General features: G+C 38.1%; 3 protein-coding genes across 8 annotated transcripts; 2 read left to right on the top strand and 1 right to left on the bottom strand.

The window, feature by feature from the left end:
* Positions 1-591: 591 nt before the first annotated feature.
* Positions 592-9801, top strand: LOC127811902 (uncharacterized). 4 transcript variants are annotated; one of them, XM_052352098.1, is made up of 4 exons: positions 592-1249; positions 4006-4389; positions 8105-8198; positions 8470-9801. In XM_052352098.1, the coding sequence occupies exons 1-2, from the start codon at positions 723-725 to the stop codon at positions 4256-4258; spliced, it is 780 nt and encodes a 259-aa protein (XP_052208058.1). In that variant the 5' UTR covers positions 592-722; the 3' UTR covers positions 4259-4389; positions 8105-8198; positions 8470-9801. The 4 variants fall into 4 exon arrangements, with proteins under 4 accessions (XP_052208058.1, XP_052208057.1, XP_052208055.1 ...); XM_052352095.1 differs by having other exon boundaries at positions 593-1249; positions 8126-8198; positions 8470-9795; XM_052352097.1 differs by having other exon boundaries at positions 8105-9794.
* Positions 9802-10352: 551 nt separating this feature from the next.
* On the top strand, positions 10353-21805 carry LOC127811841 (biotin synthase, mitochondrial). Of its 3 annotated transcripts, none has more exons than XM_052352028.1 (7): positions 10353-10680; positions 10773-11022; positions 11352-11531; positions 12157-12263; positions 12686-12891; positions 19714-19853; positions 21171-21805. In XM_052352028.1, the coding sequence occupies exons 2-7, from the start codon at positions 10801-10803 to the stop codon at positions 21477-21479; spliced, it is 1164 nt and encodes a 387-aa protein (XP_052207988.1). In that variant the 5' UTR covers positions 10353-10680; positions 10773-10800; the 3' UTR covers positions 21480-21805. The 3 variants fall into 3 exon arrangements, with proteins under 3 accessions (XP_052207988.1, XP_052207986.1, XP_052207987.1); XM_052352026.1 differs by having other exon boundaries at positions 10353-10702; XM_052352027.1 differs by having other exon boundaries at positions 10353-11022.
* A 2545-nt stretch (positions 21806-24350) lies between these two features.
* Positions 24351-25999, bottom strand: LOC127812288 (uncharacterized). The gene is made up of 2 exons (XM_052352691.1): positions 25422-25999; positions 24351-24849 (listed from the first exon to the last, which is right to left on the bottom strand). Exons 1-2 carry the CDS (start codon positions 25930-25932, stop codon positions 24770-24772), a joined length of 591 nt encoding a protein of 196 aa, XP_052208651.1. The 5' UTR covers positions 25933-25999; the 3' UTR covers positions 24351-24769.
* Positions 26000-26672: the final 673 nt, after the last annotated feature.

Genomic DNA, 26672 nt, shown 5'->3' with positions numbered 1-26672 from the left:
ATCACCGTATTATATGTTATATTAATATAAAATATTATCTTAAATATCAAAGTTAAGTGTTGACGTAACATTTTGTTTTTTTTTTTTTAAATTTAACTAACTTGTTAACTTTAATAACTCTTTATATTTTTTATGATAAGGTAAAAAAATAGTTATTTGTTAATTCTATTTAAACGACTAAAAGTTCAACTGAATTAATGTTAGTTCAAATTTGTTTATTTAGTTAAATAAATAAATTTAATTTAATTTTTTAATTTATTTAATAAGCAAATTAAATTTAATTTTTAAGGTGTTTACTGTTGAAAATAAACTCATATGACTGATTAAAATATATTTTAAAATAAAGTGCGCTCTTTATAAATGATAACTTTTGTTAATAGATTATTTAAATATTGAATAAAATAAAGTTTAAAATGACAAAGAACTCACTTAAATGTCTATTAGATATAATAAATAGGTTGAGGTCGAGCTTCACGAATTTTTAAATAAATAAGTTGGTGTCTTATTTTTGAGTTTTAACTCAAGTTTACAAATTTACTCTTTATTTTATATTTCCTCAAAATGTTAAATTCCATTATAGCCCTTGGGCTTCTTGCCAAACACAAATAGCCTGAGATGTTCACGGTCAGAGTCGCGACACCTTCTCAGAGGCCGGACTCTGCGCATTTCACTCGAAGTCACTTCTATCTGTCTGCCTCTCTCTCTCTCTCTCTCTCTGCGCGATGGCTTCCTCTCAGCACCGCCTCCAGCGACACTCATCACCGTCAAAGCAACCCAATTTGGGATTCGCAGCTGTTCCATCGGGCTTCACAAGCCCTAGGGTCACCGCCTCAAAATCCGGCGACCGAAACCCTAATTCCTCATCTCTCCCTATAAAACCCGCCCCGGAAGACGTTTACCTCTCCAATTCCTCTCACCTCACTCGCGAGGAAGTCATCCGGCGCCGCCTGCACAACCTCAACCAGCTCACTAAGGTCTACAGCACCCATTATTGGGCCATGATGGAAGAAATTAGGGCAAAACACAGAGAGTACATCTGGAAGTTTGGCCGCTCTCCGTTTAGGGTTGAGCAAGAGAAGGAAAAGGAGAAGGAAAAGGAAGTCTCGCACGACGCGGTTGAGGCGAACGCTCTGTGCGCCTTCCACGGCTGCTCGCTCAAGGCCATGGCCCTTACGAGGTTCTGTCATCTCCACATTCTCTCGGACCCTAAGCAAGTCCTCTACAAGCCCTGCGAATACGTCATCAAGAGGTTTCAGACTCTCATTTCTCTTCCATTTCTTAGCTCTTCCGTTTCTTTTTCTGGATTTCTGCTTACCCTATTTGGAATTTGGGGAAATAGAAGAGAAAACATAGAGAGAGGGAACTAAAAGATGACTTTCCCTACTTGATTTCGAAGGGAAAATTGGAAAGAAAATAACGGAGTAACAATTGCTACGCATATGGGAGTTAGAAGGTAAAGAAAACCCAGAAGAAAAATGTATTTCCCAATTCATTTCCATTTCCTCTCCTCTCCATAACCGAACACCGAAGGAGGAAACTTTTTTAGTTTTACTGTCTTCTCTCCCTTCTCAAGTTCCAACCATAAGAAATTATTAAATTCCTTTTGGGGTAAGAGAAATTTTCTTTATGTAGCTATACTTATCGTACTTAGAGGATTCAACTTTAATTGAAATGATTCTTTCTGGGGTTTTGACCTAACACAGCGCTGCGTCTTAACCCGGATTTATTTTTCTCCTTTTATGTTTGGAAATTTATAGTATTTATCTGTGTTTTGTTGGCTCTGAATGGGGCCCTAGGAATAGCTGAGACGCTGAGCCATGGATCTAGACCCTAGTTTAAAATTTTGGAAGGTCGTTTTCACCTAGTTGAGAGTCTACCGTTCCTTCTCAAGTCCACAGGCTGGTCCATATTCAGTTCATGTGATCCTAATCTATAGTGAATATGGGTCTACAGCTTGGTTCAAATTTTGGATAGCTTTTCTTTTGAATGTTATGCCTTTTTGAATAGTTTATTGTGCTGCTATTTTCTTACAAGGTGCCAGAGTCTCTGTGGTGGAGTTTGATTCGTATCTTATTGTGTCTTAGAATTTAACTTGGATTTCCAAATTATATTTGCTGATACATTCATATCTCAGTTAACTTGCTTGTCAACGTTATCCAGATATGTCCAGGTTGGATATAATCTCTTTCACTTTCTTTGTTGTGGATTAGGGATGCGTGAAAATTCCCCAATAACTTTAATGGATCTTTTACTAGAAGTTTTTTTTTTTTTTAAAGGTAGTCGAGTTTGACTTAAAATTAAGTATATGATGTAGGTTTGGAGACCTGATATATCATTGAATGCTGAATGAGCTCAATAGAAGGTGATTTGAAGTTTTAAATTGTTATGCAAAATTTGTACTTGGCTTTAAATTCTAAACTCAGCTGCATTAAAGTTTTCCGTAAGTGCTTTTTGGGTCTTGAAATAATGAGAGCTGGGACACTGACAACAAAGTTGACTTACTGGCTTGGTGCGGTATGCTTATTTTTCTTCAAAACTACTACTATTTATAAAAAAATTTACTAAATTACTACCAAAATCAAATTAATTTCTGAACTATTACTCTTCAAGTTAAAACCACTGGTTGAACTAGTGATTATTTTCTTTTTAAAGAACCACTGGTTGAAGCACCAGTCCTTTTAAGGAAGTACTTGTTTGACCAACAGTTTTATGCTGATGTAAAACAACCTGTAGTGTTTTGATAAATAATTTAGGAGTAGTAGTAAGCCAGTAATATTTTCTTTAATAAATAGTAATAGCTTTGAACAAAAAAAATTCTAATATGATGGTTGGCTGTATTTATCAAGTGCTTTGAATACTACCAGTTCAAGGAACCTACCACTTAATGTAGAATTTCCTCCGTTAATGGATAGGTTGGCTCAGTTTTGTCATAAATTAGAACTCTTTATTTGTGAGTGCATCTCCCCCCCCCCCCCCCCCCCCCCCCCCAAACTGTCTTTCCCTCCTCTTTCTCCTTTCCTTGTTTATTGTAGGTGTTACATGAAAGATGCCTGATCAGCTTCATTGGTAGGAAACAAAATTCAACAGCACTGTAGTAGTACATAATGCCCAATAGAGAGATCAGGTAACATATCCTACACATATGAGATACATTGCCACAGTGCCTTATGTGTTGAGATTTTTCTCATGCAAAAGGTGAATGCATTGGCAATAGTCTAATGAGTCAATTTTTATGAATATCTCTAATAACTGCTCAAAAGGATGGAAATAAAGGGCTTTTGCCTAAAGATCTAAATTTTGACCAGGCCATTTATTTCTCAATTGGCAGTCAAGTCTCAGTTTCAAGCTGTTGTGTATGAAGCACACAGTTCATTTTTTTTTTCATCCCAGTTTCTTGGATTAATAATCCAAAAATATGGATTAACAAGGATGTTACTCTTGGAATTCACAATATGCTTAAAATATAAAACTGCATTCAACGCCTTAGGTGATTGTGAGATTTTGTTAAAGCCAAAAAGAAAATTTTATAAGACAACTATAAGACTTAACATTGTTGTAGATTCTGTTCTGTTTCACTGTTTCATTGCTCTGGCCCCCTTGTACTCACTGACAGACAGACACACACACAGTTTTAATTTTTTTTGGTAAAGGTCTTACAATTTGCTAATTACTATAGGAGTTTCCGAGCATCAAGACTTGACCTTCTATATGAATTGTAGTACAATGAATGATGAATTGAAGTTTCTTTTTTCTTTCAGATGTTAAATATTTTGAAGTGCTCTGTACTCCTGGGCTGTTCTGGAAGTCAAGGATTGTAGATTAGTGGATAGTTTTTTTCTGAAAATTTCAGGTGGCATGTTTCTTGACATATTAAGCACTGCAAATATAGCACTACACCATTCATTAACTGACTATGTGATGTTTTTGTCCCTTGTATAATTATGTTGATCCATGAAGTACTACTTGAGATTTTTTTTTTTGCTAATCATGATGTTGGTTATCTAGTGCACAGGCTGGACCAATAACCTGTGGAAGGCCTATATTGCGGGCCAGGGTTCCCGCATTTTGCAATGTCCACCTTCAGAAAGCTCAGCGCTTGCTGAAGAAGGCAGGTCTCCATGCCTCTTCATCAAGCAAGGTTGCTCCAAGATTCCATGTCATAGTAGCAGAATGTGTGCACCAGATTCAAGCCAAAAGAAGAGCTTCATTGAAGGAAAATGGAGACAGTGTTATGGTTGAAGAAGAAAACTGTGACTGAGAACTTCAGGCTTGATGCAGCACATCAGTGTGGAGAATTGTAAAGTGATGTTTCTTGCCATAAGAAAGAAAGGAGATTTTTTGGGGTGAATGGTGAGGGTCCTTGGAAGTATGGAGTTTCATGTGCTGAAGGTAAACATTTACTATCTCTTGCTTGCCTTGTTTGGGTATCCTTTTATGTTGGTTTTGCTTTACTTTCTTAAAAACTGTGATCTGTGTGTATGGTATGAACCTTTCCAGAACTTTGCCTTTTGTTTTGTTTTTTTTTTTTTAATGATGGCTAATTGATATAAGGACTCCTATTAAATCTATTTTGGATCATACCAAATTAGTTAGATGAAATCAATGTACAACTTATCCATTTAATACAGCTTACTGAATTGCAAATTTTGGAGGATGAAATGGGCACCAAAGCTGTTAGGATATTGAAAATATGGCAAGGAGAATAATTTAGAGGATTTTTTGGGTTTGATATATTGTAATCTCAAGTATATTGAGATATATGTGGCTTACTACATGTGAAAGGCAATGACAAAAAGATAGGATCTGTTATTGTGCATACATTTCGTAGCCCCAGGTGAGCATTCTAGTGCCTCAGAGAATAGTTCTATTTGAACTTTGTTGTACTAATAATTTAGCAGTTAATGTAAAAGGAGAACAACTGAACAAGGAAGAATTGGTATTTGAGTTCAGTTATATAGGAAGGGCTTTTCTTTGTATTGATTGGTTGCTCATGTGATGTTTTATGGTCATATGGTACATCATAGATAGGATAATGTCTTTTGTTGGCAGTTATGGTTGATTAGTGTATGTTCTCTTCCTGAAAGTAAGGAATTCACTTAAGCAGCCCTAAAATGGATAGACGGTCAATAGATCTATACCTTTTCTTTATTTTTGGTGTCATGATTGATTATGTGAATCTTTTTACAAAAATAGCACTATTTAATAAATAATTATGAAAATACTATCAGTTTGAAAATATTACCAATCTAGCACCATTTCACACAAGCTATGCTGGAAGAAAGGCCAATGTGGCTGTACTCAGCAGAGAACAGTGGTTCTCTTCAACTCTTAATTTTTTTTTTTTTCTCAAGTGTTATGACTTAAAGAGCTAGTGGTTTAACCAGGGGTTTTTCATTAATGGCAATGCAGCAATATGTGGTCTGTGAATATGAAGTCTGCATTTCAGTTACTGTATTGGGTTAAAGTGAGTTATTTAGTTTTTCAAGTCAATTTTTAGGGATTCATTAGCTTCTGAAACCCAGGGCTACTGGGCATTGTTTATTTTGAGGAAAGCAAGTAATCTCTCACATCGGTGTGTGTGTGTGTACGGATAGTCTTACAAAGCATCTACAATCCTTAAAGCTGCCATAACCAAAATGTATATGCATTTTGATTGTGATTGCTTCCTAAGATCTGCTGGTTCAAATAGCACCTCTTGCTTCATCCCTTTATATCAAGAACCTAGAATTTTTTAAGTGTTGTAGAGAACCGCCAGTTCAACCAATGGTTCTCTACTAAACATAGTGTTGAATTGTTAACCACCATTTCATCTAAAAGTTTATACTATTAGATAGAGGGTTAACTTTATTTTTTGTATTATTATTTTTACTTTCAACACACCCCCTCACATGTGGTCAGGCTTCACTCCATAACTGGCCCAAGCATGTCCAGCATGTTAAATATTGGGTTTGTGGTGAGTTTTGAACTCAGGATCGTTGCTTGCTATGATACCATGTTGGATACACCTGAATCCATTAGGTTAAAACATGTCATTGGGGTGCATGCACCTTTTCCTCTACCTCAAGGGGACTTGATTGAAATATTTTTATTAAAATAGTGCTCTATTTTGTAAAAAATATGATTGTGTGTTCTCTTCCTGAAAATGAGGAATTTATTAAGCAGCTTTAAAATGGATTAGATCATAGGGAGATCCATATCTTTTTCTGTTGTTTCTATGAAAACATAAAATAGGAGTGTATTAACCAATATATCCTCCTGAAATGCATATTATCCCAAACTTAATTCGCATCCTTCCTTTCTTTTCTAATTTTTGCCTCATTCTGCTCATCCACTCTGTTAGCAGTTTAATGTACCCCTCTAAAAATGATAAAATAATACACTTCAATAGTAATTTTGCTGCACGTTGTTGGTGCATCATGTTGTTTAGGTTCATACTGGGAATTACCACCAAGTCTTTAGTTTATATCAGGCTATTAAGTGTAGTGACTTTGGCAATTTGTGCATCTTAATATATGTGACAGGTTTATGCACTGCTGAAGATCATGTTCATCACTTTCCTTTTTATAATCTCTTATTTTTATGTATATGACAGGAGTCATGACTCAATAGTATATATCCAATTGCTGACAGAGTAATTTTTCTTTTCATCTGCTCTTGGCCTTTATGATGGTCTGATATCATGCTCTGCTAGAATATATGCTCACAAGGTTTTCAAGTTACAAACATTATTGATGTAGGACAGATCTGGAATCCTACTAAGACTGATGGGAGGCTTATGAGAGTTAGAATGGTAGGGGAAATTGTTGAAAAAAGCTAGAATTTTGATATGCAATGCGTTGGGGGCAATGTAGAAGTAAAAGGAGGCTGAAAAGATGAAAATTGAGGCTGAGACTGAGAATAGGGTTGGAAGTAGGGTTATGAAAAAAAGAAGCAGAGATTGAAAGACCAGAGCGAAAGAGAAAGATATCTTTTAGGCATCGCACCTAGGGTTATAATTGCATCACACAATTCAAAGAAAGTATCAATGCTTAGAGAAAACTGAAGATATTCATTCACTTACGAGAAAGAGATATTGCAATAGTATTTATAAATTTCTAGTGACCTGTTCTTACTAAGATTAGGAAATCCTTTTCCTATTACGAAACTGAACAAAAATCTAAAAGTATTAATAATAATACTAGGAGAGTATATATAAAACCTAAACACTATGAATAAAACCCTAACACCTAATTAGAGTAAGCAAAAAAGACTTTAGGAAACATTATTTAAATTATCAAAATTAAGCTTGACAAAGCCTCTAGGAGGGTGGCTTTACTTCGTAAAAGCCTCCCAACTCAATGCTTCAGTCTTAGAACAATTTTAAGATGCTTCTTATGTATTTTTAGAGGTTTGCAAGATCCTCCATTGCATGTGAAATATTAGCTAATTTACATTTCCAACACAGTTGACATGTTACATCTCTCTGTGCCCAGGATTGGCAGAGTAAAGTATGCCTCCTAGATTGATGGACAATGAACATAAGGTGGAAGTTTTTGTTGGTCTTTAAAGCTGAACTCTTAAACCGCAAATTTTTAGTTTGAAATTTGCAACAAATGAAAATTGAAGGAAAGTTATTTACTTTTTGTGCCAGTGTGTATGATTTCTTATCCCAATCCTTTTTTAGATATATCATTAAAGATGCTCCTTGCCATGTTAAGACAGTGACTACATCATCTGCAGAAGAAAGACAATTGTGGTGTGTGCTTCTAAGCATCGGTTCTTAATGGTGATCGTGGCTTTAAACTCATTATGAGATTTACTTACCAGAAGAATTACGGTGTTTGTGTTTTCTTTGACAAAAGCATTGAGAGAGCATACTTAATGATTGAATATAAAATTCAGTGCAATTGAATAGAGATGAACTCCACTATATTGTTCGAGATATAAATGACAGCTTAATATGTGCCATGTTCCAGTTCCCTGTTGCTATTTTTGTTTGCACAACATCAATAACAACTACGCCAATGTTTATTCCCACTAGGCGGGGGCTTCTTGTGCTTCACATTGATTTTTTTTTATCCTCAGAATTTAATTACCCTCATGATTTGCCACTTAAATTTTTTAGATCCAAATATTTTTCGGTCAGGTGGCTGGGAGTTGCATTTGAAGTAGCTGGAAATCTGCAACTGATGGCAAACTTTTAGTGCAACATTGAGAAGGTGGCTGTCCTATTTCTCCTCTGGTTTTATGCCAAAAAACTGGGGTTTGTGAGTTTGAATTCTTCCTTGATATCTTTCCTCTTCCAAATAGAGGCTCCAAACTCATGAATCACGGCAGGGAGTTTGACAAGTAGAGCCAACAAAAGCAAACCCTGCACATCATTTGTTTCTTTTTAAACTGATTCAAACATGTGCGTTTTTGGCTCTTTCTAGCTATGATTTATCATTATTATTTTTCTTACGCACGGTATGTTCATCAATTTCTATTCAGGTTGAACATCTGTATGGTTCAGTTGTTCCTGAAGACCTATAAACCCTCCAGGCAACTTATAGAATGTAGAAATGCACTTGAGTTTGTTTCCCTCCCCCTATTTTGTACCCTAATCACTCCACACCGCAGAATTGGTGATGGAAGTACTTAAAAGAGACAACTCTCTTGAAGTGCATGAAATTATAGCTATGTTTGTCGCATTTGACCAGGACTGTTGAGCTGCCTAATCACGTTGCCTGACATGATGATGTTGTATGGTGTCATTAGGGAATCATTCGAAGAATGGTTTTTGACACGAAAGAGCCCATGAGATACATTGTGAAATGTGTTTTGCCTAATCCCTAGACACAATCGACAGCTGAGAATGAGAGTTGTTACTGTAAGAAACGCCAACTACACAACAATGCAAGGAAACAATGCTTCGAAAATTGCTTGCAGAGGATCTTTATGATGTATAATATGTTGTCTTTTCATGGCAAGGTGGTCTTTTCTTTTGTGTATTATATTCAATGCATCTGTTAACCGAGCTTGATTTTGTGGAGTATTTGTGCGTTTTGCTGTCATGCTTCCTGGGGCATGGTTGGTTGGGATGATGTTAGTAGACTTGGTGCTTGCCAAACAATCAACTTGTAATTGTGGATCAATTATTTTTCCTGTTTGTGACTTAAATGGATGATTGAGGTTGGAGTGTAGTTAAACAATGCCTTCCCATGTCTAAGTTCATTGCTGCCTTTTTGGGAAAGCTTTTTAGTCTGTAACAGCACGTTTGGTTGAAGGATAGCCTAAGAAGTATTATCTTGATTGTGACATTATCCCTTGTTTAGTTTAACCCACTATTCGGTTTTATCTAATCCTAGAATAAAATAACCATTCGGGGTATTATAGACAGTTCATTGCACGTGTATGGGAGTTTAAAATACTGCAAGATTATGGGTTTGATTTTGCTATTGTGCGAGAATGTGCAATCAATTGTGATGAATTTGTCTATTTGAGAGGTCACATTTTTTGAGTTTTGATTTGCGGCAAATTTGTTTGTTCTCAAGATCGTTAAACACGGGGATTGTGAGTTTTAGAGGATGAGGAGGGTAAGTTGGTAAAGAGATTTTTTGAGTTTTTCACATTTTATAATAAAAAATAAAAATAATCTCATTGGGTTTCACTCACTCCACGACTGGAATATTGTTTTGAGGCAAATAGTGGTTTAATGATTAATTTAGGCAAGTAGGGGTAATTTTGTCTCTTGACAGTTAATATTAAGCAACACATTTAAATTTTTACATATTAATAGTTTATATTTTATTTATAAAATATAAAACAATATTAAAAATAAAAGTTAAGTGTATATTATGAAGAAATTTATTTTTAAAATTCATAAAATTTTGATGTAAATTTTATTGGCCAATCATATATTTTTATGTTTTTTTTGTATGATTATTTAATTTTTTATTATTTCAATTGTTTTTCTAAATTTGTATTTTGGATTTAATTTAATTTTTTATATTTTAATTTTTTTTAGTATGATCTTTCGATTTTTTGTTATTTTAATTATATATTTGTATATGTATTTTTAAGTTAATTTAATTTTTATATTTTAATATATAAAAAAATATAAAGTAAGATAAGTGAATTTATTATTTTTTTTCAACGAAAAATTTAAATTATCATATAAAAAAATAAAATATAAAAATTAAATTAAATATAAAAATACAAGTAATAATTGAAATAATAAAAAATTTAAATAATTATGTACAAAAATATGAAAATACATTAACAAAATTTGAGCAAATTTTATACATTCTATGAAATCGTGCAATAATTTTAAATAGTAAGACGAAAGGGGAAGGATGTTTCTAATTTAGAAAAGTTTCCAACCGTGGTGGTGGTGGAGCAGCCAGTGGGAGTTGGTTTGATTCTCCGAAACTGAAAGCAGATCCTATCATTCATCAAGTGCCAGCTTTTCTTGACCAACTGAGAATGAGAAATGTGGGGTGCAGTATGGAGACTGTAATTTGATTTTGACATGGTAAGGTCAATTTTTGTGGGCTTTGGTTAACAAAGCAGCAATTGTTCGATGGAAATAGAGAGCTGTTTTGTATCGATGATTTATAATATAATATGAAGTGTCATCCCTATGGCATGGCCCGCGACCAGTGGCGTATCTAAGGGAAGGGAAGGGAAGGGAAGAAGCAGGAGGAGGAGGAGGACGGCTAGGTTTCGGCTTCTTCATCGTCCAGTAATTGTGCTTGCAATTTCTGCTTCCTTCATTCTCTCTCTCTCTGAATTTTTCATAAGTCGAGTTGCAGATACGGGTAGAGAGAAAGAGATAGAGAGATGATGCTGACGATTAAATCAGCAATTCGTCGAAATGGAAGGCCGTCGCCGTGGATGTTTATGAACCTGCATTTATCGCACTATTCTTCTGCTGCTTCTTTGGCTTCGGCTGCAGCAATTGAGGCGGAGCGAACCATTAGAGAAGGTCCGAGAAACGACTGGACCCGAGACCAGATCTACTCCATTTTCCACTCCCCTCTTCTGGATCTCCTCTTTCACGGGGTAACCGCTCCACCTGTATTAACTTTACTCTGTTCTCCCTTGTTTGTTTGCTGAAAAATCTAAAATCAAAATTGTAGAGCAGAAACCTTTCCTGTGAAAGATGAAACAATGAAACTCGCTTAGCAAGTTTCAAACTGTGGCTCATCTGTAATTCAAACTGTGGCTCTGTTCCAAGTTGTGGAAGCGAGAGAAAGTAGCGATTTTCAGTTATATTTCTGAGATTTCATGTTAATCTGTAAGGTTTTGACAAATGGGAATGCGGCAATGCCATCGTGTTGTTAATTCTAATAGAAAGCTTGTTAATTTGGTTTACAATCCATTCTTTATAGGCCCAAGTTCATCGACATGCTCACAACTTCAGAGAAGTGCAGCAGTGTACTCTTCTTTCTATTAAAACTGGTGGATGCAGCGAGGATTGTTCGTATTGTCCTCAATCCTCCAGGTATAATACAGGTCTAAAAGCCCAAAAGCTTATGAACAAGGATGCTGTTCTGCAGGCAGCTCAAAAGGTACAGTTCCTCTATCATTCTTGAGCTGATTTTATGAGTTCTTTTTATTTAATCTCTAAATGTCTAGCAGTCATGGACAAAAACGGAGTAGCTGGATGATGTTGCCCATCTTGTAAGGGAGGAACTCCTTTCCAGTCTTCGAACCTTAGTTGAATGGTCTGGGTAGGTTGGGGCCAAATAAGAATTAAAGAAATCTTATTGGTTTTTCCATTTGGGATTTAAAGCTTCAGCTATCGAGAGTATCAAACAAACAAATGGTTCATTAATCTCCACTTGCTTTTCTCATGTTTTTACTTAAATATTTCTTTTTTTTTATGCCTTTTGTTTTTGTGTACATGATAAACAAGCCCAATGAATAGCACATATCTTAAGACCGAATCCCTCTATTAAACATAGTAAACAAACCTTGTTTCGCCTTTTGTTCCTGTCATACATAATTATTTTCCAAGTGTGTTATGCTTTAGGTACTACCTTGACCATTTTTAACCAGTGATACTTATTATATCATGCAGATTGATTAGCATTTCCCATATGACATGTATCCAACTTTTATTACCATGTTGATGCATAATGCATTTGCTCTTTGCTTGTAGCATCATTTGGACATATCTGTGTTAACTGGCAGGCAAAAGAAGCTGGTAGCACTCGGTTTTGCATGGGTGCTGCATGGAGAGACACAATAGGAAGGAAGACCAACTTCAACCATATTCTCGAATATGTGAAAGAAATAAGGTAATCATCCATAACACAGTATTAAAATGCTTTTGCAGCTTCTTAGCATTATGAAAGAACAGGGCTACTGTAGCTTTTCTTCTTTGTGGCATAGAAGTCATTAGCTGATAAGTATAAAATATGGTACTGAATAAGATTGGTCAAATGTAAGCAACCCTACCAGACGCAGTATAATGATTTTATGTTTTCGTGACATAACAGCATATATGATAGGTTGTAAACTCTTTGCTCTGTGGAACCATATATAAACTATTTTTTTCATATCCTTTAGAATTTGTCAAATGAGAAATAGTTAATAAAGGATTATCCAAAAGAAATGTAATTTCTTTAGTAGTCTCATCTGATTGGTTTGCTATTTAGCATTACTGAAATCCTTTCGTTGATCAAGTATGAAGTACATCACAACTTTATGCATGTGCCAGGGATATGGGGATGGAGGTCTGCTGCACCTTGGGAATGCTAGAAAAACAGCAGGCACTGGAGCTGAAGAATGCAGGCCTTACAGCCTATAACCATAATCTTGACACCTCAAGAGACTATTACCCTAATATTATAACCACAAGAACATATGATGAACGCCTTGAGACACTCAAGCATGTTCGCGAAGCAGGGATCAACGTCTGCTCAGGTTATTTCCTTGACTAAGTTGTAAAGCTTGATATAAATTGTTGAACCCTTTCTTAATAGTTTAGGCCTTTTTTGTGACTAGTAGAGTCTTAAGACTGTCACAATTTCATTTCCTTTTTTTTTCTTTTTTGCCAGTTCACAAATTAACATTGTGTCACAACTTTGATTACATGAAGGCCTGGGTTCAACTCTTGTTATTGTTTGTTTCCCATTGTTTATATTTGCTATCCACTCTTATTTTCCATGTGTTAGTGCACCTTGGTTTAATCTTTCACGTGTAACCATGACACAACTGTTAGAGAATGCTAGGAAGCTTGATGTAAATTATTGGTCTACTTCTATAACAGCTTATTCTTTTAGGACAAGTGGTAATTAACTCTCAAACCTTTGGTGAGGTCCTCAATACAAGTCTTGCTACACAAGTGTCACGTACCTAGAGGGTACTTAGGTCGAATGTAAGGGTGCAAGTGGGAAGAGGAATAAAGAATAATAACATAATGTAGTTAGCCTATTTTGTAAACAGCCTTGGCGGGAACGCCTATATGTACTTGGGTAAGGGGTATAAATTTTACCCCACCTCTCATGGAAAAGGCATCGAGAATTTGAATAGAGCATTCTCTGAATTTTCCTCTAAACTTCTGTTCTCTCTTTCTCCCTCTCATTCTTTTGATTTCTCTCTCCTTTCTATCAATCTGCCCGTCTCATCTCGGAAATTCTCTCGAATTTTCGACATTCAATGTCAATTCGGAAAGAGCTCCAAATTGATAATTGCTAGGTTCTCGAGAATCTGACAATTTTAGTATTAGAGTAGTGCTTGGGCTGCAGAAGTTTGAAGTGATCAACAATGGCTGAGGGAACGAGAATGAAAAGTCTAGAGACTCAGGTGCAGCAGATTGGATCCACGACGAATGATCTACAGAACAGAGTGGATCAGTTGGAATTAGGATCCAATCGGAATCATGAGGCTATTTTGGCAATTGATCGAAAATTGGAGACAGTAGTCGCGGAGATTCGTGATGATCTGGGAGTCCAGTTAAGGGAGCAAATGTAGACATTCGTAGTAATGTTTGTGAGGCAGAACCAGATGCATCTCTCACCTAATTTCCCTCCAAGGGATGGATCCCATACTACTAGGTTAGGTAAGGATGGGACCGGTGACGAGAGATCAGGGGATAAACCAGAGACCACTGGAGACATCAGAAGGCGATGAGGAAAGTGCTAAATTGGGATGGAGAAGGCAACCAGAGACTCCGGTTGGTCATCACTAACAAGGTATGCCCCTACCACAATTGGAAATCCCACTATTCGACGGTCTTAGCCCTTGCTGGTGGATCAGAAGGTTCAAATGGGTGTTTGAATGGTATGGGGTGCTTGAGAGGCAAAAGGTAACCGTGGCAATAACGTACCTTAATGATGCTGGAGACGCATGGTACCAAGAGTGGTCTAAAGTCAGAGAAGAGTGTAGGTGGGAGGAATTCATGAAAGAGTTGTGCGAGAGGTTTGGGGATCGAGGCCTATCTGATGTAGTAGAGGAATTCAATAAGCTCAAACAGGTAGGGTCGGTGATGGACTACCAACTACGGTTTGAGGAACTCAAGGCCTTAATGCTCAATCACAACCCATACCTGACGGAGGCTTACTTCGTTTCAAGCTTCCTAAGTGGCTTGAACGAGGGGCTAAGACCAATGGTGAAGGTACTTTGTCTTAGAACTCTAAAACATGTTGTTGATAGCGCTAGGCTCCACGAGCAAATGGTGGAGGCGCTGATGAGGAAACAGAGGATTGTGGCTAAGGGAGTTGCTCAAGGAAGCCTACCTCCAGGGAGGAATTATGGTAAGGAGATGGGTAGAGGGGTCACCTAGGGGGAAGAATTTGACGCTACCAGCATCGACTACCCAATATTGGAGGACCATGGAGCAGAAGAGATAGGCCAATTTGTGCTTCAAGTGCGGGGAGAAGTACTTTCTCGATCACCAATGTTGGAAGCAACTCCTACTGCTAGGAGGAAAAGAGGAGGAGTTAGTAGAGGAAGAAGAGGAACCACCCTTCCAGCAAGGAGAAGAGGAAAAGGGCAGAGGAGAGAACTCATTGCATGCCCTGAAGGGCTTGACCAACATCCAGATCATCAAGGTTGAAGGGAATGTGAATGACAATAAGCTAATGATTCTTATTAACAATGGAAGCACCCCCAGTTTTTTGGATGAAGGCACAGCCCGAAGATTGAAATGCCCCTTGGTTACAACACAACCACTGTCAGTGATTGTAGCGAATGGAAGCAAAGTCTTAAGCAAATCAGCATGTGCCGGATTTTATTGGGAGATGCAAGGAGAGGGATTTGAGGCTGATTTAAGACTTCTCAAATTAGGAGGGTGCGACGTGGTGTTAGGCGTGGACTAGATGAAGCAAGTCAGCCCAATTTGCTTTGATTTTAACAAGATGGAGGTGAAGTTTGAGAAAGAGGGTAAGCCGATGATCTTAACAGGAAACAAAGAATGGGCAATGTGTAAGATGATAACAGGGAGAAGGCTACATAAGATGCTTAGACAGAAGCTGAATCAGGTGACACAATTATTTCCAATCTAGGCAGTGGAAAAGGGGAATGAAGAGTTGGAAGAGGAGGGAGAATTCATGCTAACCGTTAGCACCACTCCTCAAACTAACCTAGAGATACATCAAACTGACCTCCTTAATATGCTACTTATTGAGTTTGAAAATCTATTTGTAGAACCTGTAACCCTTTCCCCAACCAGACCTATTAACCACATAATCCACCTCAAACCCAATATTGAACCCATTAATGTTCGTGCCTATCGATACCCTCCTAATCAGAAAACAATTGTAGAGAATCTGGTTAGAGAGATGCTTCAGAAATCCCTCATCAGGCCTAGCCATAGCCTCTTTGCCTCCCCTGTGTTGCTAGTAAAGAAAAAGGATGGTACATGGCAGTTTTGCATAGACTACCCCCAATTGAATGTGGTTACTATCAAAGACAAATTCCTTATTCCCCTTATTGAGGACTTCCCAGATGAACTAAGCCATGCCACTATCTTCACTAAGCTTGACCTAAGATTCGGTTATCACCAAATCCGGATGAACCCCCTTGACATACATAAGACGACCTTCTGCACCCACCAAGGCCACTACGAATTCCTTGTAATGCCCTTTGCCCAGCCACCTTTCAATCCCTCATGAACCAAATTTTTGAACCCCACCTTTGAGACTTTATACTTGTATTCTTTGATGACATTTTGGTGTGCAGCCCCACCTTTGAACTTCACTTAAAGCACCTAAGGACTACATTCGAGATTTTAAAACTCAATAGGTTGTATATCAAGAGGTCAAAATGTGCCTTTGCACAAAATCAGGTGGAATATTTGGGGTATCTGATATCTGGGTAGGGAGTGAGCACCGACCCCAACAAGGTGGCAGCCATGATCAATTGGCCAAGGCCGACATCAATTAAGGCCTTGAGGGGATTCTTAGGGCTGACAGGCTATTACAGAAGATTTGTGAAGGGATATGGGACAATTAGTAAACCATTGACTGACTTGTTAAAAAATGACAGCTTTGTATGGGGTCCTGGAGCAGATGATGCATTTGAATTGTTGAAGAAAACAATGAGTGAAGCCCCTGTATTAAGCTTATCGGACAAGGCTTTTGTAGTGGAAACTGACGCAAGTGGGGTGGGAATAGGGGCTATCTTGATGCAGGAGGGAAGACTCCTGGCCTTTATAAGCCAAGCCTTGGCTCCGAGCCACACAGGCCTCAACATCTACGAAAAGGAGCTGTTGCAGTAATATTTGTAGTAGATAAGTGGTGACATTACCTGGAAGGTAGGCAATTCATCATAAAAACCGACCACTAGAGCCTAAAATTCTTGTTGTAGCAAAAGCTCCACACCCATTTACAGAAGAAGGGGATGACAAAGCTTATGAGCTTAGATTATGCAATTCAGTATAGGAAGGGAAAAGAGAATGTTGCAGCAAATGCCTTATCCAGATGTATGGAGGGGGGAACGGTAGCATCTATTACAACGATGATACCTAATTGGTGCCAGGAGATAGTGAGAAGTTATGAGGATGAACGAGTGAAAAGTCTCTTGGAACAACTAATTGTAGAACCAGAAAGCAAACCAGGGTACTATGAAAATGGAGTGATCGAATATAAGGGCAGATTGGTGATAGGGGACAATGAAGAATTGAAGAAGAGAATACTCCAGGCTCTGCATGAGACTCCAATGGAGGGACATTCGGGCGTGCAAAACACCTATCACAAGGTGAGACAGTTGTTTTATTGGCCAAAGCTAAAGGAAGAAGTAATGCAATACGTGCTGGCTTGTGAAGTTTGCAAATGGTGCAAACACAAGACTGTGGCCTACCCGGAGAGTATGTCGATGGATTTTATAGAAGGTCTACCTAAGTCAGAAGGGAAGGACTGCATCCTTGTCGTGGTAGACCGGTTCACAAAGTTTGGTCACTTCTTAAGCCTCACTCACCCCTATTCTGCCTAGGAAGTAGCTCGGATTTTGCTAGATCAGGTGGTTAAGATGCATGGGGTGTCTAAAACAATTATCTCGAACATGGACAAAATATTCACCAGCCTTATGTGGCAGACCTTGTGGAAATCTTTGGGGTCTAAATTGAATCTTTCCACTGCCTATCATCCCCAAACAGATGGGCAAACAGAAAGAGTCAACCAATGCTTGGAAACTTACATTCGTTGTTTGTGTTTTGAGAATCCAAGAGGCTGGCACAAATGGTTATCAGTAACACAGTGGTGTATAACTCCAACCACCACAGTGCTCTCCGGATGTCCCCTTTCAAGGCCCTCTTTGGCTATAAACCACTGCTACGACCAGCCCTTCCGGGACCCACCAGTGTCACAATAGTGGATGAGCACCTACAACAACGGCAACGGGTCCTACAACAGCTTAAGAAGAACCTAGCTATGGCACAAAATCGTATGAAGCAAATGGCAAATAAGGGCAGAATTGAAAGAGAATTTGAAGTTGGAGAGGAAGTGTACTTGAAACTGAGGGGGCCTCACCTAAAGTCCCTAACTACAGGTCCTATCTCCAAGCTAAGTCCGAGATACTTTGGGCCCTTTCTAATTTTAGCCAAGATTGGCAAAGTGGCCTACAAATTATAGTTACTCGAGGACACTCAGATACACCCGGTCTTCCATGTGTCATTGCTAAAGAAGGCAGTAGGAGAACAACGGGTGAGTTCTTACTTACCCTTGGGAGTGCAGGAGACCAAAGGAGCTCCAAAACTAGCAGCTGTAGTGGATCGATGGGTGATCTACCACCAAGGGGCACCCATAATGCAAGTGCTGGTGAGATGGACCAACTAGCATGAAGATGACAGCACCTGAGAGTACCTTCTAGAGTTGCTCTAACAATTTCCGCCAGCAGCCAATTTACTGACTATTTCTTGAGGACAAGAAATATCTCAAGGAGGGGATATTGTCACGTACCTCCTAGAGGGTACTTAGGTAAAATGTAAGGGTGCAAGTGGGAAGAGGAATAAAGAATAATAACAGAATGTAGTTAGGCTATTTTGTAAACAGCCTTGGCGGGAACACCTATATGTACTCGGGTAAGGGGTATAAATTGTACCCCACCCCTCGTGGAAAAGGCATCGAGAATTTGATAGAGCATTCTCTAAATTTCCCTCTAAACTTCTATTCTCTCTTTCTCCCTCTCATTCTTCTGATTTCTCTCTCTTTTCTATCAATCTGCCCATCTCATTCCTGGAAATTCTCTTGAATTTCCGGCATTCAGTGTCAATTCGGAAGGAGATCCAAATTGATAATTGCCAGGTTCTCGAGGATCTGACAAGAAGTTCATTATCTACTATTCACGTCCGTTGTGCAGTTGTTTTGTGTGTTGTTCCATTTTTCTTTTTGACCTGCTTGGTTATGACATTTTTAGTTCATAGGTTAGGTATTTAACTTGTCCAAGATTTATTATAAAAAGGAAACTGGAAAGCTTCCCCACTAGGGTAGCTTCCATTTTATTTTATTATCTATCCAGTATGTGCAGAAAGATGTTTGTTCCTTGCCAGCTGAACACACACTGTAACAGTGTCTATAGCCTTTTGAACAAAGCTGAATAAAGGGCTCAAACCTTCTAAGAAATGTCAGGGTTCAACTCAGTTGATATCAATGTTACTGTACCTGTGAGCTAGGCTCCACTTGGGTTCTACATCTAAGACAAGTCGGCAACATTTCATGTCAGATATATCATATTAGCCTTTTTATGTTTAGTGAAAGAAAAGTCATGGTATTGCTATGTGTTTATAGAACTCTCATATTAGGTCAATCACTTAGATAAGCTAAATGATAGGAAAGTAGAGAAGTAAAGGAACAAGATTTCCTAACAGATATTTTCATGTGTTATCTATAGCAAGATGACTTGTATGCTGTTGTACGTACAGAAGTTAGAATGTAGGGTCTTCTTCGACCTCAATTTTACAACCTTATGCTGTTGTAGTAATACTGCAGCACAGGATCCACAGTAAAAGGTCATGTTTGGTCACCTCTTTACAAGTTCCTTGAAAATTAATCTATGTCTCAAGTAGTTGCTTCTGTGACATAAATTGAACCCAATATGACATCTTAAGTATCCCACTAGAAAAATGAATAAAAACCTTTAGAAGGGACAATTAACAGGATAGAAAGTAAGTTTTCCTAAGTACTCTTTTTTTAACCTTGACTTAAGCACTTAAAACTTTAAAATTTGATCTTCAAGAAGAATGACATCCTTCGTGGGCTGGATTTTATCAAATTGATAAATGAGCTGTCATTTTGTTAATACTAATAGGAGGAATAATTGGGCTTGGAGAAGCTGAGGAGGACCGAGTTGGCTTGTTGCATACACTAGCAACTCTCCCTGCACATCCTGAGAGTGTTCCCATCAATGCACTGGTTGCAGTGAAAGGCACACCTCTGGAAGACCAGAAGGTAATTCTATACACTCTTGACTCTTAACACGCATAGTATCTTTGCTTTGGTAATTTGCTTGAATTGTGAGCTTTCTGATGCTTTCAGTTTGAAGAAACAGGAATGTTGACTCGTTTTCAGACCTCTATTGTTATTATTATTATTTTAAGCTTTCTAGAACTAGAAATGCCTCTACACTCGTCAGGGACATGTTCATTGCTTAGAAACACAATGGTTCCCTATCCATGTCTTGTATCCTTACCTCTTAGTGTCAATTGTTTCCTGACATTTTCCTTTTCCTTTTTCATTTGTGCTTTCCCCCATGGTAAGTATTTTTTCCACTTCTTAGTTGGCTCTCCTAGCCTTTTCTACACATAAGTTCACATCATGCTTAAATGTTTTTTTTTTTTTTGTGTGGAAAATGTTGAATTTAAGAAATTGTGCGAGATTTCTCATTAATTAACTGTGAAACAAAATTTCTCATATTCTGACTGTTAGGAAACTTATCCAGTTCTCCCAGCAAAACCAAAACAATGAAATATATATGCATTGCCCTCACTATAACTTCAATGATTATGTCTGCTTTCTACTTAACCACGGATGCTTTCTTTATTTTCTTCATTTTATAGGAAGTTAAACTGCATGTACTGTATGTAGTTTTAGACTTGCCTCTGGCATTCTAACCTTCCCTAATCAGGTCAATAGCACCTGACTTTTACAAGTAGCCCTGGAGGTCTTTTAGTCATTTGCAATAGATGGAGAAGAAGAATCTTTAATGTTCACAACAATAATAATATGCAGATATGCTGTTAATATATGTGTTGAGAATATCTGCTCATGCAGCACAGTACTAATTTATTTCTGAATGAAGAGAATGAAGGCTCAGTGGCTAAGTAACCTGCAGCTGCTTTGGAGCATAAGGTCCTTGTCTTATGCTGACCTCCTGGAAGATGGCTAGGAGGAGTTATATTCGGTTTTATCTTTGCTGCCATCTCCTGAGCATTCGAGCCCATAAAGAATGTTTGCCACTTAATAAAACCCCATTTAGCACTTCGGGATTGACCACATTAAATCAGTTAACCTACAAGCTACAATAGTAATTTTTCCTAACTTCTATTTGTAATTAAGTTAATCAATGCTATGAATTGTAGTATATCCAGACCCTTGTGGCTTGTATTATTATGAGAAGATCTTTCTTATGTCCGCCTAGTCTACCATTTCTTCTAATTGTGAAGGTCTAGAAAATGTACTTGCACTAGATTGAATGTGGAATTATTATCAAGAGTTCAATTTTGGTGGACTAATAGAATGGGTTCTCGTTTGTGTTGCTTTCTTCAGCCAGTTGAGATATGGGACATGATCCGTATGATTGCCACAGCCCGTATTGTTATGCCAAAAGCTATGGTCAGGCTGTCAGCTGGCAGAGTCCGATTCTCCATGCCCGAGCAAACACTATGTTTTCTTGCTGGAGCCAACTCCATCTTCACTGGGGAGAAGCTGCTGACAACTCCCAACAATGATTTTGATGCTGATCAGCTCATGTTCAAGCTTCTTGGACTGATCCCAAAGGCTCCTAGCTTTTCTGATGAGACAGCTAAAGATTTGGAATCAGAAAACTGCGAACAAGCTGTTTCAGCTTCAGGTTGAGATTACTTCAGTCATGGTGCCTTTCTTGTGCTGACTTTTAGTCCTGGTTCTGTTGTATCTAATATATCTGGATGTTCACCCAACTAAACTCTCAAAGACCTTTATTGCTTAAGCATATTAGCTAAAAGCATGTCTTTTAGGGAACTTTAGCAGAAACAAAACAATAAATTAGATGATTAAGTTCTTATGATCTGATTGTATCAATTCCAAAGGCTGGTGCTGACAACCTATATTTTCTTACTAGGCCTTGCTGCTGTGCCATCGTGGCAAAGTTTTCCATGATGACATGGCACTCAACAAATTTAGAGAGATTATCTTTCTAATCATTGGAATCTGAACTTCTTCAAATTTTAGTTTGTGTAAATCTATTTTCCAAATTGAGTAGCTTTCTTGCAGTCATACTTGTTTTAGGCATTTAGGTGAAGAGCAGTGTGCTGTCTCTTAGTTGTGTTTACACTTGCAGGAAACTGTTTTGTCGTTTAAGCTATCTCCGGCAGGGGTGTGCAAATTTCAGTTCAGGCCAGACCTGACTAAAAATACCGGTCCCGTCCATCAAACCATGACGATCCGATGTTCTGGTCTGGACCGCAAACCAAGTAAATATATATATAATATATATAAATTCATATCAAATAGAGACAAAATTAATTTATTAGATATTGTAAGTTTGGTTTAGTCCGCTAGATAATTGATTTAATCTCTATAGTCGAATTAAAAACTTTTCGATCCCAATTCGATCCATACTGATTCCACAAACCCCATCTCCAGCTCCATCTTATTCCTAATTTTGTTGTCAGTAATATGTAGGACCATCTGATGGATGCCTTTAGTTCCCGGAAGGATGATTTCTACCTAACTATCATAAGATAGAAGAAAGAAATCTAAAGTGTGAAGAACACTTTGGCAATTTCATTTTTTGGATTGATCAAAAGTTCTGAAATGAAGGCCGATCAAAGCCTTTTATAATAGGTTGTCCCTGACCCTCTAGATGCTAAGTACATGAATGCTGAGAATGTAACTTAAGCATCTACATGAATGCAAGCAATAAAGCAATACATCAATGCTGGAAATCAAGAAGACAATTAAAGGAAAGACATAAAATATGCAATTATGTATCTATTAAAGGAGCCAGATCAAGTGAACTTACTTGGCTCTTGGTCTCCATCTGATGGGCTGGACAAAATGGGCTGATGGCCTGTTGGACTGGGCCTGTGATGGGCCAGGTTTGGTGGACTTCATCCTATTGGGTTGGGCTGGCCCTTTGTGGTTGCCTATGTTGTACGGAAACACCTCATATGTGTCGTTTCCCCTTTTTCGAAACGTTTCCTATTCCCGTTTCGAACCTTATTTATGCTTATTTTTTTAAAAAAACGTCTGTTTCCACGTTTCCGTTTCCTATCGGAAACGTTTCCCGTTTTCGTTTCCGTGCAACATAGATGGTTGCACTGTGGGCTGACTGTGCATGCTGGTGCTGGGCTGGGGCCCCAGATGGCACCTGCTGGTGCACTAGTTGGTAGGCTGGGGCCTCACTTGGCGCAGCATGCTTGTCACTACTATCGAGTTGCTGAGAACTCTCGCCTGTTGCGCCAACTCCCGTACTGCTGTTCGAGCCGAGTGTGGCCTGAACCTTAAGGATAGAGACTTGAGATCCTAACACCATCTCCGGTCCAAAACTTTAAAATAGCGTAACTTTTGCATTAAAATGGTGTAATTTTTACACAATCTTATCAAGTCATCTCTAATTCATTACACCAAAATTTATACCAAATGAATAATGTTATTTTTATTTTTTTATTTCTTTTATTCAAAACAATTAATTTATTTCAAAAAAATATTTAATTTATTTTATGTTGTTAAATAATTATAATCTTTTCTGCTTAATTTTAATTAATTATATTGTTAAAAATAATGGTCAAATTAAGACCAAAATCAATAATTATACATATTAAAACAAAATTAAATGAAGATATAATAGGAATAACATTTTTTTACATAGGAAAGAGGGGGCCAATTTGGTCATAATTTACCACGACGTCGGTAAACAGTGAGACGCCATATCCCACTGTTCATCACACCAAAATGGTGTGATGTTTTGCCGTCTCATCGGAGATGGCCTAAGGCAGCTTGTTTCTTGGACTTCTATCCACCGTATGGCTAACTTCACCAAAATCTGCTACATCTCCAAACCATCATGGCCTCTGGAAACACTGGGAATAAAATTGCTTTGTCCTATAAGCATTATGTACAAGTTTGTCGACAAAAGAAGTAAAAAAATACCCAAAAAAATTTAATGAAAGACACTTGAATATGATATTATTTATAAGAAACTGAACAAAAAAAATAAGACCTGAAATAAAATTCATGAAACCAACCTCATATGATTGGAACTAAAGAGTTGTCACCGCATGCCAAAGTGGTAAAAGGATAGACTGAAAAATTTATCTAAGATTCTTAGCGTGAGTTCAATTTTTGAGGAAAATAGAATACTTCTTTTTAAGAGAGAACCTTAGGAGTGGTACTTAGACCTACCACCTTGATCACTTTGACATATCTCTCGATTTACCTCCTTAGTGTTGCTCTAAGAGCAAGGTGGCTGAGAACGCCAGTAATGAGACGTAATCTAAAAAAAAAACTAAAGAGTTGTCGGTCGTGAGTTTCATCAGGTAAAATTCATGTAACCCCAAGTAGCTGATGAAGCTCCAACGGAGGAGTCACTCATAGCACAGCTGCAATGGTGCGCCATGTAAAGCTTAGGTTTCATCAGGTAAAGTTTAAACACAGAGCAACATATCAAGCAACAACTACTGATTTGAGCACAAGATAAAGGAGAAAGAGCATCAAGCAACAACTGGTAGCGCATGTAGGAGAGGATTAAAGGAAAGAACTGCTGTTCGTATCATGCTTTTATTGTCAATGTACTGGGTACAAAATACAATTCTCATACTGCAAAATGAACACGAGAGAAAAAGTTTCATCAGCCTTGGGTGGAATCAGGGCATTCTCATCAGGCAACAGTTGGGTATTTCTCTAATCTCAGACCTGAGACAATCTCCTTCCTCGGCTTCTCTTTCTTCTCCATCTCCTCCTCCAAACTCACCGATCACTGACAGACGCCGAGATCATCCATCTCCGGGTAAAAGAATGGAGTCGGGTTCGAGCAGGCAGCAGTACTACCTTAAAGATGATCGATCGGGTCACCGCGAGCTCTCTCCATGAAGGTCCAGGTTGAGAAACTTCCAGACTGAGGAAAATGTCGATTCATCATTCTCCTCGTCTGGGAAGCCTTCGATCTAGTTGCATAACTTAACGGTACATGCCACCGCTTGCGCCCAGTATCTGAGCCTTGCTTTGACATCTTCAGGATGGTCACCTGAGAAGGTAATAGGAGGTTAAGATCGAGACGTTTTGTGCCTCAAAGAGATAAACAACATTACCCACAATGGGAGAAACTCATAATTGGAGGAACATATCCCTTATATCCCACTACGTGAATTCTATTTCTATGCCAACAGTCATATTATAACTCATATTATTGTATCTTCATTGCAATCAAGTCAATGAGCATGCCATCAAGTCAATGAGGTGAGCAATCTCAGAACAAGACTTATGGGTTGTCAAAGGAAAGATCTGGCAAGGGGGGCATATTACAAGATGAAGAAAGTAACACAATTTGGCATTTTTGGCACTTCAATTTCATGGGTTAAAATGAATTCTCTTCAGCCTAAAAATTCACTTCATAATCGGAAGAACCCTTTTCAAATTTGCATCAACAGAAAGACTACTAATTTAAAAGCCCAGAAACCCAATTCATAATTTCATCTAAGTAACAAGCTTTGCAGATAACTCTCCAACAAACAAAGCACGGAAACACTAATTAAGAAGTCTCTAAAGCAAGCCAACAATAAATTAAGCAATTTTAAGACATTTAAAGAGATGACTCACCAGGACTGGAGATCTTCCAGTTGGCAATCGGTCCCGACGGCGACGAGCACATCTCGGTGGAAGACGGCGAGGAGTCCGCCGACTTCTGGTGGTCATCAAGAAACCTCTGGCTCATTGAATAGCAAAGCTCAAGAGCCGGCAAGGTGTTACAGAGCTCAGGGATTTCTTCATAGCTGAATCCGAACCCTAAATCCAGACACCCTTTCAACTCATCCAGATCCTCACCAGTCAAGCTCTTCCCCCTCTTCAGATCAAGCTCATCAGCCGCCTCTACATAGCCTTCAAGAAACACCTGTTTCTTCTCCTTCTTCCTGCTCTTCACCCATGTCTCCTCATCGTCTTCTTCGTCGCTCCTCCACAGCCCAGCTGTTAGGTTGCTCTTCGTCGTCTCCTCTTCTTCCTCCTCCATTGTTTCCTCTGCAAATTCAAAAATTTCATCATCTGGCTCTCTCCTTTCCCGGCCAAAACTCTCCAAACCGCCGGATCTTGTTCCATACGAGAGGCCCTCCATCGCTTTATCTTCTTCTTCAGTTGCTTTTTCTCTCCAAAAGAGTGCTTCTTGTTGAGCTGATGGGCTTGGATTTTAAAGGATGCCACGCCCACTTCCCCATTGAAGATTTATGGGCATGCATGTATGTATGTATGATGTATGATGTCATGTTGGTGGATACATACATACATACATTCCCCTGTCATCAGCTCGTGAAAATGACTCAATTGAGCAAATTCAATAAATAAATAGCAATAAAATTATAATTCCAGTCTTAATATAAAATTTAATAAAATTAAAATTAAAATTAAAAACATAATTTTTTATTATAATGTGTTTATATTTATTAAAAGTATATATTTATTATTTTTTAAAATATTATTTATTTTTGATAATTTTAAGATATTTATATATTATTAATTAATATAAATATGTCGGGACAATGTTTCCGAGTTAGCTACACGGTGCATGTATATTGTATAGTATAGGCTGCGTTGATGACGTGGAATGGGACAGCTGTACTGGTGGTGACAGTGGCTGACACCGCAGCAAACACGTGGAGTTGTTTGGATCACCCAATTTATGTTTTTGCTCGGATTTAGCTAAGATTTGGTGATTGCTGGCTGCTGCTTCATATGGTCGTGGGACCCATTGCTTGGTCGGAAATGACAAAAATATATACATCCAGCTGTTTGATTCCTATTTCCCTTATTTACCATTCTTTTTCCAGAATTTTCCATGAAAGACGGATAATTGTTGTT

The sequence above is a fragment of the Diospyros lotus genome, chromosome 10, assembly GCF_014633365.1.
Source record: "Diospyros lotus cultivar Yz01 chromosome 10, ASM1463336v1, whole genome shotgun sequence".
Lineage (NCBI taxonomy): Eukaryota > Viridiplantae > Streptophyta > Magnoliopsida > Ericales > Ebenaceae > Diospyros > Diospyros lotus.
This window is presented reverse-complemented; position numbering and strand designations above follow the sequence as displayed.

Coding starts and splice junctions, on each gene's coding strand:
- LOC127811902 (XM_052352098.1), top strand. CDS start 723: ATGGCTTCCTCTCAGCACCGCCTCCAGCGACACTCATCACCGTCAAAG. Junction 1,250..4,005: donor TGCGAATACGTCATCAAGAG/GTTTCAGACTCT, acceptor TTGGTTATCTAG/TGCACAGGCTGGACCAATAA.
- LOC127811841 (XM_052352028.1), top strand. CDS start 10,801: ATGATGCTGACGATTAAATCAGCAATTCGTCGAAATGGAAGGCCGTCG. Junction 11,023..11,351: donor TGGATCTCCTCTTTCACGGG/GTAACCGCTCCA, acceptor CATTCTTTATAG/GCCCAAGTTCATCGACATGC. Junction 12,264..12,685: donor GAATATGTGAAAGAAATAAG/GTAATCATCCAT, acceptor TGCATGTGCCAG/GGATATGGGGATGGAGGTCT.
- LOC127812288 (XM_052352691.1), bottom strand. CDS start 25,932: ATGGAGGGCCTCTCGTATGGAACAAGATCCGGCGGTTTGGAGAGTTTT. Junction 24,850..25,421: donor CTGGAAGATCTCCAGTCCTG/GTGAGTCATCTC, acceptor TTACCTTCTCAG/GTGACCATCCTGAAGATGTC.